Source organism: Xenopus tropicalis, chromosome 6 (assembly GCF_000004195.4).
Source record: "Xenopus tropicalis strain Nigerian chromosome 6, UCB_Xtro_10.0, whole genome shotgun sequence".
NCBI classification, from domain to species: domain Eukaryota; kingdom Metazoa; phylum Chordata; class Amphibia; order Anura; family Pipidae; genus Xenopus; species Xenopus tropicalis.
The window spans coordinates 98,865,603-98,881,486 of NC_030682.2; the positions used below are offsets into that span (position 1 = coordinate 98,865,603).

The window sequence follows — 15,884 nt, forward strand, 5'->3', positions numbered from 1 at the left end:
ACTGTATATTTTCATCTAAACTGTATTTAAAGTGTGAAAACAGTGAATATCACATTTGGGCAGACAGGTGGACAAAACGATTGTGAGCTTTTAGCTAAATAACATATAAGAATGTTTTCGGATTGTGTTAGAAAGGCAGAGAACCAAAAGGAAATCCATACATACACATGGAAACATACAAAATGTATGCAGTGTACTAGTCATAATCAAACCCAGAATGTCCACAGGAACCCAGCAGTGCTAATAGTAATGTTAATTAATGTAGGTTATTTGATTACCCACTACTTATAATTAGAGAAGTTTCAGAGGCTTCTTGTTATAAGATGGTACAACATACAGAAAAATCCTGCTACACAATGGATTATATCAATGTACCCCTACTTTGGGTATTGTTCCTGTTTGGTGTTTATGCCCCAAATATTACCCAGTATTGCCTAATATTTGTCTATACAATATAGATGTATTTCACCTGGCCTGACATCCGTTTTATTGCAAAAATGCTCCAAATATCTTGGTCATTTTATTTCTGCAAAAATCCACAAACAGCTCTTAAAATTTAAAAGATAATCCTTGCACTAATTTAATACTTTACTTCTGTGATGATGTTAGGCTAAATACAAGCATCAGAAAAGGCACATTAGCATTCTTTTATTCCCTTTTGGGGCTAACAGTTCATACTTGCATTTTGAAGTGCAGACCAATGGTTGTGGTTGTGCTGTCTCCTACTCTTTTGCTACTCCCCTAACAACTATTTCTAAATGCTAACAAACCCCCAGAGCACTTCCTGCCAGTTTTACCCCCGCCCCCCCACAGGCAGCATAGGACAGGCAAAATATAGCACACAAACAGCATAGGGCAAGCAGGGTATGGCTCACACAGACAGCATAGGGCAGACAGTGTATGGCACGCACAGGCAGCATAGGGCAGGCAGAGTATGGCACACACAGGCAAGGTAGGGCAGGCAGAGTATGGCACACACAGGCAATGTATAGCAGGGCAGGCAGAGTAGGGAAGGAGACAAGAAAAGCTGTTATGTCTATGCACTTAATTGATCATGACCATTACAAGATGAACAATTTGTACTGCAGTCCATACAGTCACACAATGCTGACACTGCTCCTACAGTCTCACTGAGGTGTGGACTAGTAAACAATGCATATGCATACAATCTGAGGTTTTATAGGTGTAAACAATGCATGGGGCTTACAGGTCTTACAGATGGGAACAATATAGGGGCTTACAGCCTGAGTCTAATGTGTGAACAGTGCAGGGAGGGAGGCAGCAAATCTTAGTACTGCTTACACAATACTAAGCAGGCACAGAAGCCAGACAGATGGGGGGGGGGGGCACACAAGGGGGGGCCGCAGGAGATACCAGGAGATAAAAAAGAATAAACTTTTTTTTTTTTTTTTGCATTTACTTTTTTGTTTGCCAATTTTTCATTTTGTGAATGCGGTATTAGGTTGCTGTATATGGTGTGAGTTAGTGTATATTAAAAACAGCTAGAGCTAATACTCATAAGATGTGTTGCTTTCTTTCTGGGCAGGAAATGTACAGCTCTTCATGTGTATATGCAGGATAAGTTACACGTGTTCTGGGACAGCCAGTGTGTAACTAGGATAATTATCGGCACTTGCCGAGGGAAAGCAGCTCCTCCTTGTGGTAACTGGACTTACATATTTTTCCTGTGCACAAATGCTTGCATGGTTTGTTTAGAAAAATATACCCACAAACAAGACACATGCTAATAATAAAAAAAAAACAACTTAAATTCTGCAATGACAGAATGGATTTTATCAGTAACATTGCAATGATTGCCTTTAGTTTTATTATGTCAGAAAGTAAGAGGTGAAAAGCAGTTTGGGGCATTTAAGGGTAGTAGGTTTTAGGTTAGTAGGTTTCAAGACACTTTACTACCATTACATTCAGTCATAGTTAGACAAACACTGGCTGCTCTGATTATTCAGCATTACTAAGCTCAGTCACAAAAGAAACAGTGATTTATTACTAGTCACTTGCGATAACATACCTGAGTTCACACCTTGCACATATATTTTTTCGCCTTGCCTCTTATCTCCAATAAGCAGAGTTGGAAGCATTTCAAGATACTTGCCCAGGACATTGTAGCTCTTGCACCAGTGTGTAACACCCATTTTCCATAACTAGAGCTTACAAAAAAGCTAATGGATCCAGTTTGTGAGAGCCCTTGGGTCCAAATTTATATGTGAGTAGCAATTTGGGCTGCACTTAATTACTAAAACTAAATTAGAGCTCTGCATTACACCTTCACAGCCCTCTATAACATATTTCATATGGCCCAAGTTTAAAGATGAGGGTTGGAAGCAGGGTTGTTAAATGCATCATATAACTCATCATATAACAGTCCCTTGGTATATTGTACAATACATAGATAAGTTTTAAAATCCTTTGAACTCTTTTCTTCCTTCCTCTTACCTACATGTGCAAATATCCATTTGCAATGTGTAACATAGCTGTTTGTACCATTTGCCTTTACTTATCAGCCAAAGAGAATATCCCTAAAATCCAGCTTCCCTAGGCACTGAACAGGGAAACCTAAGCATCATAAGGACATCTCATATCCATATGCCCACTCTTATTTGTGGTGGATTCTCAGAATATTTAGTATGCAAAAGTCAAACTTAATGTGTCTGGTATCCCTTAGTACTGCAAGGGTACTTTTGCTTAATCCCAGAGAATCAGGACAGACAGTGTTGAGCCAAATGGTATAGTCATTAGTAGGAGAAGTCACTGTTCTGTATGTACAAATGAAGTCATGCCTACTGGGGCTGTGAAATGTTATAACTGCTCTGCATGGCGTTTAAAGTGCATCTGCATGGTAAATGTCTTTCAACCCCCCCCCCCCCCCATCATTATTACACACAATTTTATTATTAATGTGTTTTTCCTTGCTATCTTTTAATCTATTTATACTGTTTTGTTACCCCTGTTGTAAATTGGCAAGAAGTTACTGCTTCTAGTGCATTTAGAGCTTTGGCATCTTCTCCATTGGCAGAAAAAAACATATCAAGTGATATGTAAAAAATAATGAGATAAAAAAGATAATCAAAATTTTTCATCCTGGCTGATCAATGAGAAAGCCGATATCCAAAGTTTTTGCTGATATCCGTCGCCTCATTAACCTACCAAACACGCAACAAATATGGTACGAAACCTTGTTTTCATTTTTTATCTTACGCTTCTTAAGCTTCCAACACTTTTCTTGGCCTTCTAATCGCTAAATAATGCCAGATAAGATCTTATGGGCCTAAGCACTTGAGCTTGTCTCTTAGCTAATGGTATCACATCGGAACAAAAATTAACTAACAATACATAGTAGAAGAATTAAGGGTCTCAGGGAGATACATCCATGACAGGTGAATAAATTGATGATATTAAAGCACAAGGAACTAGAAGGTTTGTCCAAGGGATGGCATTGCTGCTTGCATGCAAATGAGTATTCTATATTTTAAAAAATTGTGCAGGTTACTGTGTCCTTGGGGTTATTTATTTATTTATTTTTATCCAATAAGAGACAAGTTACAGGGGTGATGGAACATAAATGATAAAACTCTGCAAAACAGGGACTGACATTTTATACAAAGTAAAAACTAATGCCAGACAGTATGAAAATATATATTATGCATTGTGTTTGCCTATTATAACAAAATCAATATAGTTATTTCACAACATATCTATGATTACATTTATTTTGTCCATTAATGCAAGGAAAAGGACAGTCTTAATATTCATTTCTATTCTTTGTCTGCTTTTATATGTTCCCAGAAGGTTACTGAGGACATGCCCTCTCTTTACTTGGAAGAAATATTGGGTTGGCATGAAGGCTAATATAACAATATACTTATTTTCGTTATAGAATGCCAGAGATAATGTGGAAGAAGAGAAAACAGTGATTCAGTCAGGGGAAACAGTCCAGGAATCTGACGATAATGACGTCTTTGGTATGTATCACAAGTAAACAAGAACAAACTTGCAGAATTCAGTGAGGTGAATTTTCTCTTAGGCGGATTTTGTTTTAACCTATGACATTTTCTTTTCGCATTGTTATTTTTCTGAAAAGGCAAGCACAATGGTTTTAGAATCCATATAATCAGTTTTCCATGCTGTAAATCTGTGGTTTTGATAAATAGCATTCCTTGGTGTTAAGAGCTTCTGAGGCCCAATTTAAGGAAGGAATGCATGGGTATGAATGTTGGAACAGTAGACCTCAGTTTTATGGTTCACTGGATTATTACTGTATTTATATTTAACAACAGTACACACAGGGTGGGCACGTATTATAATAAATACAATGAATAAGTATACATACACATATTAAGTGTCATGTGGTATGAGACACAATAGGAAGGAGGCTCCTGCCCTGTAGACCTTACAATCTAATTGGATTTGTAGACAGGAGTGAGTGTTGCAATGTTAATTCCTTTCCGTATCTACAGTAGATTTTAATATGTTTGCTTTCTGTACTTATTCTCGAGAAGTAAGGATTAACATCCATAGTACAGGGTGTATAGTATAAATGGATGAATCCTAGAGATCACCACATAAAGATACGTTTTCCATGGTCAGTGACTTGACCAGTGGTTCTATGTCACTTCATAGGGATCACACATCTGTCCAGACATAAAAATGACTGATTTAGATTGTGTTCCTAAACAGCAGCTTATCCCAGATCTAAAACAACTTATAAAACATCATATATTAAGTAATTACCCTTTATGTTAGTGCTTCTTTATGAACACACAGTGCTTAAAATTCACCTTTTCCCAATTATCACACACAATACATTATACATTAAACCAACCAGCTTGATACAGGATCATGCATAAATTAATCAGCTCCTTATTAGTGGTGCTTGCGAAGCAAAGCATCACTACTGTTATCTCACAGGCTTATTATTATTCTTCTTCCGTACAAAAGTTCGGCACGGAACTTGTCCCGCACCGTTTGTCGTAGACCCATGAGTGAGGTGTCAAATCGTGCGGCCTATTCGGGAATGGGGTGCTATGTCTTTTCTAAGGGGTTGGCGGTTAATTGCCCCTGCAGGGGGCAATTAACTGGCCCAAAAATCCCATAGACTTAACATTGAGGCCAACTTTGACGGACTGTAGCGCAGAGAGGGAATTTTTTCGAAACATGAAATTTACCACATTTGAAGAGGTTTGCAACCTGTGTCAGAAGATACCCGGCACAAGGGTATAAGTTTTACCCCCGGGGTAAGAGAGGTCCCCAAATTTGCCCCATTGACTTATAATGGGGATTTTGGCAAATAACTAGTTTGTCGTAGACCCATGAATGAGGTGTCAAATCATGCGGCCTATTCGGGAATGGGATGCTATGACTTTTCTGAGGTGTGGGTGGTTAATTGCCCCCCGCAGGGGGCAATTAACAGGGCCAAAAATCCCATTGACTTAACATTGAGGCCAATTTTGACGGATTGTAGCGCAGAGAGGGAATTTTTTAGAAATGTGAAATTTACCACATTTGAAGAGGTTTGCAACCTGTGTCAGAAGATACCCCGCACAAGGGTGTAAGTTTTACCCCCAGGGCAAAAGAGGTCCCCAAATTTGCCCCATTGACTTATAATGGGGATTTTGGCAAATAACTAGTTTGTCGTAGACCCATGAATGAGGTGTCAAACCCTGCGGCTTTTTCGGGAATGGGGTGGTATGACTTTCTGAGGAGTGGGCGGTTAATTGCCCCAGCAGGGGGCAATTAACCACCGTTTGTCGTAGACCCATGAATGAGGTGTCAAACTGTGCAGCTTATTTGGGAATGGGGTGCTATGCCTTTTCTGAGGGGTGGGCAGTTAATTGCCCCAGCAGGGGGCAATTAACCACCGTTTGTCGTAGCCCCATGAATGAGGTGTCAAACTGTGCGGCTTATTCGGGAATGGGGTGCTATGCCTTTTCTTAGGGGTTGGAGGTTAATTGCCCCAGCAGGGGGCAATTAACCACCATTTGTCGTAGACCCATGAATGAAGTGTCAAACCGTGTGGCTTATTCGGGAATGGGGTGCTATGACTTTTCTGAGGGGTGGGCGGTTAAATGCCCCAGCAGGGGCAATTGTCACAGAGAACTGAAGGAAACATTGTAATATTGGGGCACGAGTTTTGCCACGGCAAGCACCACTCACATTTTCTTCAGGAAATGTACCTCTCTAGTTTATTTCTACAACTACACTCGATGACATATATCACGAATTAGGAAGAGCAAGTAATAAATCTATTTATAATATAATCAGGATGATCATTTCCCACTCCAAAAGACTGTATTTTTTTTTTTAGAACAGAAATTGCACTGGGAGCACCACATCTATGTCACCCAGCTGCTTTACTTAACCAAGGGATGCATGTAAAACAAACTAGATTCCTAGTACAGTAACTGGGTGTATGCGTTTTGATTAAAGGGGATAACCTGGCCTATGGTATGAATGTGGCTATCTATAAGAAGCTGATTAATTTATGTGAGATCCCATGTCAAGCTGGTTAATTTAATGTATAATGTCAATAAATGGGAAAAAGGTGAATTTTAAGCACTGTGTCAGAGTGTTCATAATTAAGCGCTAACCTAAAGGATAATTGCAGACTACTATAAAAGGTAAAAAACTTTAAAGAGATATTGACACCAGAAGTTAAATTTTTTTGTTACATCTATCATAACATTGTCTTTGCATGCTGTTTATAATTTTGCCTTAAAAGTATTTGCCCAATGCTTTTACATTCCCTGATCCTTTATGAGGGGGGTGCCATATTTGTGCAGCAGGAGTCTATTAGCATTGGAAACTATAACTTAACTGGCAGGCTGAGTAGGAACAGTCAGGTTTATGAACTTCCAGTAACAATTACTTACAAAAGCAAACCTGTCAGCCAAAAACCATCAATATGACCTATAATATTAATCTACTGAAAAGTAGTTTTTTAGTGTCAGTATCACTTTAAAGGACATGTAAAGCCTACATTTGCCTACAATGTTTATCAGTTGGGCATGTCTCCCCCACTCAAATGGCATCATTTGTACTGCATATATCCCGTCGGTTTGCCAGCACCATCACATTTTCCTAAAGCAAATAGCAGCTTGCGCCCGGTGGCCATTTGTCCTCTGATACATAATAAGATACATTTAAATCTGCAAACAGCATACACACACACACACACACCCTTATTCAGCATACATTTAACCAAGAATGCAGGCTCACACAGGCACAACTGTCTCTGATAAAAGTTCTGCTTTGTTTGAGTACTTTAATGGTAAAGCTGAGCTCAGGAGAAAAAAATTGAAGCAGACAGCTAGAGCTGAGTTTCTGTGGGGACCAGCAATGCCATCTCTTTACTGGCTGCTAGACTGGGGGGCGTGTTTAGTAATCTGAGCTTAGAACAACTGAGCATGCCCACAAGCCAGAAGTCAAAGCAAATTCCCAAGAGGTGGGGGCTGAGTGGGTTACAGGAGGAGAAGCAAATCTAAGTGATTAAGGAGATGTTGCAGCCTTACTATTAACCTCTGGACAACCAGTGTGGCAGGTATTGAAAGATTTCAAAGAGGCTATTCACTGATTACATTTTTGTGTGTGTGGTTTACATGTCCGTTAAGCTCAGAAAGTCCATGTTTAGGGAACAATAACATGTCAATCCATCTTCCTTTTTATTAGGTTAGTGAAAGGCTGGATGGCATCTGATATGCATGTCACGCCAATAAATGAATCCCTTTTGATTGGTATAACATTTTTGAAGTGTGCTATCTGTGCAATCTTAATTTCTCACTTAAAATAATGGTCTTTGTGTTTGAGACATGTAGGTTGTCAACAGCCATTCCAGAAGCGACATTTTGCATTTCTCTCCTGCTTGAGATTTGTTGGAACATCAGCATATGTTGCCAAATTCACACATGATCTATAGGCTAACAGATAGGGAATTGCCTTGTATGAGGTTAGATTAAGGAATGGCTTATAGCAGGGGTCCCCAGCCTTCCTTAATCGTGAGCCACAGCCGAATGTAAAAAGACTTGGAGAGCAACAATAGCATCATAAAAATTCATGGAGGTGCCAAATAACTGCTAAGATTGGCTATTAGGTAGCCTCTATGCACACTATCAGCTCACAGGAAGCTTTATTTGGTAGTAAATCTTGTTTTTATTCAACCAAAACTTGCCACCAAGTCAGGAATTCAAAAATAACTACCTGTTTTGGGGACACTGAAAGCAACATCCAAGGGGTTGGTGAGCAACATGTTGCCCCCCGAGCCACTGGTTGGGGATCACTGGCTTATAGGAACAAACTAGGAAGTAACAGAATTAAAGAATATGTTAGTAACCACTTTACAGATTTTTTTTTTCATGGACTACATATATTTATAGTGTAATGATTTTGTACCTATTTCATTTCAGCATAGTCAACAGATTGCATCTTCTGGTAACATTATGCACGCAGATGCAATTAATGCACAGTTTATACACATAATGATATCTTTGCAGAATAACATATTAGTTCTATATTTTACTAAACCTTATAGGAGCCAGAAGCGAAACACAAGAGTTTTGTATCACAGAACTTTGCATGACTTTTAAAATTAGGAACTGTTTTTGTGTTCAAGCTAATGTACAGTTCCATGGGGGTTCCCTGTACACTTTGGAAGTCCCATCCTGTGAATTACTCTGCTGGGGTGTGAGGGCATCTTTGAGGTCATATTTGTTTTGAGAAACACACTTTTCCCAGGAAAGGCAAGTGGTAAGAGGATCTTGCATTCTTGCAAGGTGATTCAGCAAGGTCACACTCCCACTGAGATACATTTTTATATTTTTTGGATATACACAGTTAACATGAATTTTGTGTGCATTCTTGTAAGGTTGTTCCATAAAGGTTCCCAGCAGGGGTCACAATTCAGCTGGCTTATGCAGGGTTTATTTCTACAAAAGAAATTATTCGCTTATTTATTTATAGTTTGCGCTAGTCTGATGTACAGTTATTTAATATACCTTGCCATACAGATACTGAGTACCAATTAAGGTCATTTTTAATCTTATCTCCGTATCATCAACGCTTGACCTCCAAATCCAGATCTGCTTGTTTGGTTCTATGGTTAAATAGGAAGATCTTAAACATGCATGGCCAGATTTAGACTAATGCATGATGAATATCTAGCTGCACTGATTATTGCAGGAATGCATTAAAATTATATAGTCCTGCAACCTTTTAGCAATATGTCAGGTGCTGCTACATTTCCCAAGTGGCATAGCTCTCTTCTTGCCCTGAAAATAAAGTGAAGAGCAAACCTAACAGTGTAGCAAATTAAATTGCTTGATTTATAGTTTAAAATTCCAACTGTGTGACACAGCTGAGACCACCACCTATTCCTGTAATTTGCATGAGACTGTATGGATACATTTCTTGGCTGTCTCTTAGATTGTAAGCTTCTATTTCTATTTGTTTCCTGATATTATTTGTAATGACTAGTCAGATTCTAAATTATGTTACAATTAAATGGATCCTACACCCAAAAACTATTTTTGTGTAGGGAAAGAACATAGAATTCTTAGCAACTTTTCAGTGGTTTTAAAATCATTTTAAATGTCATTGCTATTAAAACATTATTTGCCTAACATGTTACATTTTTTTAAAGGGACAGTATTCCTCTGATAAACTTGATAAACATGGCGTAGCTTCAGTTTCCCTGTTTGCCCTGTTTAGTTCAAAAATAAAAAAAAATATATGTCCCACACAAGCCATATTCATTGCACTCATGGGTATATTGCCCCTTTAAAGAGTCAGACCCTGAGAACCAGTTTAAAATTAACAGTTAACAGTTAACTACAGATTGTAAAAAAGTTCTAGCTTTTTTATACTTCTCATTGGCTGAAAATTGAAAAGCAGATATGGGGCGTTTTTATTATAGTTAAATAGATATAATGGTAACGTTAAATGCCAGGTTATACTTACCCTCTAAGCTTCCGGTTTTTCCATTTCTGCCTGGTATTCGTTCGAAGGAGGAGTATGTAGCATTGGTTACATTATAGTTTTCTAATTATTGTATGATATCATTAGCACAATCAGTCCATGTAGGTCAAAAAAATAATTGCCCATAACCTTTTGTAATAGATCAGGCAGTATATATTCTAAATATACATGTTAAATACAAGAGCTGTGACACATGAAAAACACAAAATAGCTCTCTTCGAGTTGGAAGATATCTTTTATTTGTGGTAATGTCCACTTAACAACTTTGCAACTTGTAAATAATGATTATAAACACATTTATTTCTTGCGCTAGCCACAGAATCTTGTATACAGTTATGGGTGTTTGCCATACCCCAGTGCGGAAATCTGATTTTTGGCAGATTTTTAAGTATATCCGTCAAACCTGGTAATTTAATAATTCATTTTACAATATTCTTATGTTCTGCTTTAGTCAGATCTTTTCTGTATCCTACGAAATTGTGTTTTGCAGCATGGTATTAGTCAGACCTGATTCGGAAGGCCTTAATTAGAACCTCAAATTGTTTTTAACGTAAAAGATCATAGATTTAACAAATAAAAAAGATTTTCAGTGCTTGTATTTTTAGCTCAGACTCAGCAGCCTCTGTGATGATTATGACGATTGCGTGGATTATGAGATTTCCATCATTGTCGTTTTCTCTTTTTTTAATATGTGTTAGAAGGAGAGAAAGAAAGACAGAAGAGAGAATGAATCACTGTAGATAAATAAAAAAAAGCAGATCTCAGAGACACTCATGATACTTCTGTTTGCCTAATTGTAGCTCATATTAAAACCATATATAATAATATTTTTAATTACCATACTGTTCAGTAGATAAATTGTCAGTGATTATGATTTTTTTCTTAGGTGTAGCTCCAAAAATCAATTGAGTTTTACATGCATTAGTAAAACATTCAACTCTCTCATAGACTCTGCTTTTTTCTTTTTGCAATGAAAGAGTATTTCTAATATATGTTATTTTTAGGAATCCAACAGGTTATATAAAACAGAGATGGCAGCTAATGTAGGACAGCTTTGAAAAAGAGATAATTTAGTACATGAAAGAAGATAATTTAGTAGTTGTAAGAGTCCCCAGGAATCACAAGTACAACAGTGCTTCCAGATGAATATAAAGTCCAGTCCCTGCCATTTCATTTAATAGCAACTTTATGCCTTCTTTCCTTGGTAATTATGCTTCTTTAGCTCAGTTTTCACAACGGCCAGCAGGGGGAACACAAGACTTTGTTCGTAGCAGACCAACGCCTATAAAGGACAGTGTCCAATATAGAAATCCTAAGCATGCACTAAATGTAAAATGCTTTTAACATTTTACAAATGCCTTATTTTAACACGTATTTCATAAATCTTAATTTCAATGAATTACCTTCTGTTGTTCAAACCCAATTATACATTGTAGATATTGTATTTAAAATCTTAGATAATGTATTTGCATCATTACTGTACTATTGCAGTATATTTTGTACAGATAACTGTGTATGTAATCTTCTGGCACAGTCATTTCTAACACCCTGTAGTTTATAATTATAATGTCTGAACCAAAACCATTCCCATGTTGACCAGCCCCATCTTTATAAAAGTAAGTTGACTGTAGAAAGGATGTAAAGAACTAGGGAGTATGAGGTCTAGATGTAGGGGCTGCACAGCCACTAGTTCATACTCTGTTGCCTCTAAAATGAATGGTATACCATCTTCATGCTTTTATTTCCTCTAAAATGAATGGGGTAGCATCTCTGTATGTAAGTAAGTATAATAAGAGTTGTAAATGCTCCTCTGCACCAATGCTACTGCTAATGTTCAAAGATATTCTAGGTATTTTCCCTTTTTTTATCAGAGCACTTTGGGGATTAGATAACAAACTCTAGGGGATGTTTTAATGCTCATCATTTGACCATCCCTGTGTAGAACAAGTTGTACAGTATCTATTCATTCGGCCCACAGGCTAATGAGCCAGGTATTTTGTATGGTCAAAGTCAGTGCATCGCCACCTTTTGTCTAAAGTTATGCTCTGCTAGTAGAGCATTTGCCTATTAAAAAACATGAATTTGAGCTGAAGATGATAGTACATTTTTATCGGTGATTTTCTAGAAATAGAGTACTACCTAGTAAGCTGTAAAAAAGCCTATTACCTTTTTTTAGTTCACTGTGAACAGCAAGAAATTTTTGATGTGGACTGTCATGAATTGAAAAATCCCAGTTCAGGAAGAGTACAAAAGAAAAATAATACATAATGTTTAGCAGATTTAAGGAATCCTGTTCTAAACTACAGAAATATCCCTTATATAGAAACCCCAAAATCCAAATCCCATTGAGGATAATAGATCCTATACCTGTAATCAAATGAATTTTATTCACATCAAATATCTCTTTTTACAGTTGGGTTGCTTATTTTTACTGTCTCCTTGGTTATGCATTCATCACTATTCTACCATCAGGCCAATGTTTTGACTGCTCCGGTGGTGCAGGGGCGGGCCAAGCCAACCGGGCTCCCTAGGCAACCCGGTCGTGCACAAACAAACCCCCCCCACCGTGCTTTGGTGGGGTGCGATGGGTCATTGCCCCCTCCGCTACTGACAAGAGGTGGGGGCAATGGCAAAGAAGGAGGACTAGGGGGAGGCAGGAGATGCTCCTGCCTGGCACCCCCTAATCGTTGTGCTCTAGGCAGCTGCCTCTTCTGCCTACCCCTAGGCAGTTGCCTCTTCTGCCTACCCCTAGGCAGCTGCCTCTTCTGCCTTCCCATAGTTCCAGCCCTGTGCACGAGAGAGCATAAACACAATTACATGTTATATTGAAAAAAGACAATAGTCCATCAAATTCAACCCTTCCAAATTACCCCAAGTACATATATAGACATACATATACAGATCTATTAATACACTCATATATTTTAAATATATATACACACACCCATACTGAACTACAGTGGTGCTTGAAAGTCACTGAAACTTTTTGAATTTTTCGCAAAAGCATAATATTTTTTTTTAGTTCTAAAACTAGATAATGAGAACCCAGTTAAATATGACACGTCCACTGCCACCCTAATGTCTAGACACACCTACTACCTTCTGCACACCTACTTAGATAAGATCATGTGGCACCAATCTCTCTCCACCATGCCAGATACCAATCTATTAAGTAAAATTGTTTGGCAATGACAAGCTGAGCTGTTTTAGTACCCTAGGGTGAATACCATTATAGGTTGCTACTTAACAATTAGTCTTTTCATAAGATTGTTACCCCAGTGGAGCTCCCTCAGCTGTTAGTTTTTGTGCTGCTGTTGCTTCCACAAACAGTTTGGATATAGGCAGTAAATGTTTCATCACATGACTTGAGATCATTCGGTAACTAACATTAACTACATCGGCTACCATTGGTGTGTAGGCACATACATGTGCATGTTTTGTCTGGAGTGGTATATAGGTCATCACTATTGCACTTTGCAGCATCCTTTTTTGGAAAAGTAGTTTGTACTTCACCATCCAGCAGTCAGAAGGCGAATCTGAGTTTTTCAAATGACAAAAGAATGCTGGAATGCTAGTTCATGGTCATTCCTTACATTTCTATACAGGTATGGGACCTGTTATCCAGATTGCTTGGGACCTGGGGTTTTCCGGATAAGGGGTCTTTCTGTAATTTGGATCTTCTACCTTTAGTCTACTGAAAAAATGATTTAAATAGTAATTAAACCCAATAGGATTGTTTTGGCTCCAATAAGGATTAATTATATCTTAGTTGGGATCAAGTAGAAGGTACTGTTTTATTATTACAGAGAATAAGAAAATCATTTTTAAAAATGTGAATTATTTGATTAAAATGGAGTCTATTGGAGGTGACCTTTCCGTAATTCGGAACTGGATAATGGGTTTCTGGATAAGGGGTCCCATACCTGTATTAACAATGAGACTAAATATATAAAAGAATAGAATATAATATGTAAAGATAAAAAAACTAGGAAAGTATAGAGGTTGAGTGAGGAGTGGAGAAGAAGTAGCTTGGAGAGTAGGCCCATGGTCTAAGGCAGTACTGTCCAACTGGCGGCCCGCGACCCCCCTCTGTGTGGCCCCCCACCTGTCTGGCTGCTTTGATGGCTTACCTTTGTGTAAGTTTTAAATGGTATCAATACTGGTCCCCTGCATGGTTAACACCTCAGATTCAGGCTGTAAACCCCCTGTATTGTTTAAAAATCTAATCCACTGTGTTGTTCACACCTTTTAATCCCTGCATTATTCACCCCCTGCAGTGTTCACACCTCAGGCTCAGGCTGTAATCACCCCCATTGTTCAACTGTTCACACCTCAGACTGTAGGAGCAGTAGAAACCCACAAATAAACCCTGCACACCATAAAAAGAACACATACTGTGGTGGTACTGCAATTAAAACATTTTTTAATATATAGTTATTGTGCAGACTGTAGGAGCAGTGCCAGCATTGCATCACCGTAGGCTGCCTGAGTGTGCCATACTCTGCCTGCCCTTTGCTGCCTGTATGTGCCATACACACAGGCAGCATAGGACAGGCAGAGTATGGCACACACAAGCGAGGCAGGGAAGGCAGAGTATGGCACAAACAGGCAGGGTAGGGAAGGCAGAGTATGGCACACACAGGCAGGCTAGGGAAGGCAGAGTATGGCACACACAGGCAGGCTAGGGAAGGCAGAGTATGGCACACACAGGCAGGGTAGGGAAGGCAGAGTATGGCACACACAGGCAGGGTAGGGAAGGCAGAGTATGGCACACACAGGCAGGGTAGGAAAGGCAGAGTATGGCACACACAGGCAGGGTAGGGAAGGCAGTGTATGGCCTACATAATTGGGTTGCTGAGATGGCAATGGTAAAGCTTGAGTGGCCTGCACAAGCCCTGGCCTCAACACAACTGGAATTGAAATGTAGACTATGTGCCAAGTTTTACTAATTCTCTTGTTGCTGATTTGAAATGCAATGTTGGTGAACACAGCAGCCCGAAACGTTGCTGTTGCCCACATTGTGACAATAAAGGCATTTTAATGAATTATGACGGAGTGCTGCTTATAATCGCTTGGGTAAGCACTGCGGGTGTCTAGATACCGTAAGGTATATAGTCAAAAATTATTTGGATATTTGAATGTCAAATTTTGAAGAGATTTTATTGCATAAAGACTTTAGAAAAAATAGTAGTTAATATATAATAATGGCAGGCCATTTTTAGATGTAACTATTTAAGCTAATTCACTGTTTGTAGTAAAAGCTGAGACTTTGGCATTTTACTTCTTTATTTGGATGTTTGTAGAAATGCTATACAGTTATTTATTTATTTATCATTTCCTACCCTTGTTAATTTTATCACTCAGGGTCTATATGTTGCCCAACTTTTGACTCACAAAAATCATTGTCATCAAATTTTTTTTAAAAAAAGTTCTGAAATAAAGACACTCCTTATGCTATTTTGTGGCACCATTGTTGTGTTAAGGAGAAGTAAACCCTAACAATAAGTATGGGTAGAAATGCAATATTTTATATACTGAACTTATTGCACCAGCCTAAAGGTTCAGCATCTCTATTGTAATAAACATCCAGGCCTTAAAAGTTCTGCACAGGAGTTCCCTATCTTGGATTTAGTTAGTGACACTGCACGTGCTCAGTGTGCTCTGAGTAGCTGCTGAGAAGCTAAGCTTGAGATCCTTGCCAATTATTAAGGAGAAAATTAGGATTTTCTGTAATAGAAGCTGATGCTACAGGGCTGGTTATTAGAAACCCAGAAAATAGGTAAAAAGCTTCAGCAGGTTTGCTGCAAAACCTTTATTGTGGGTAGTGGTAACACAGCATGTTTCGGGTCAATACCCTTTATCAAGTGTACCACTTTTTCAAAAGTATTTTATACAAAGTT

The 15,884-nt window shown here is 38.5% G+C and overlaps 1 protein-coding gene across 1 annotated transcript in view; it reads left to right on the top strand.

Annotated features, from left to right (window-relative positions):
- The window catches only part of mbp (myelin basic protein), a 91,317-nt gene that overhangs the window by 38,958 nt on the left and 36,475 nt on the right, over window positions 1-15,884 (top strand). Inside the window, exon 3 of the mRNA NM_001016592.3 lies at window positions 3,896-3,980. Within this exon, the coding sequence (NP_001016592.1) occupies window positions 3,896-3,980 (85 nt within the window). The remainder of the gene's footprint in view (window positions 1-3,895; window positions 3,981-15,884) is intronic.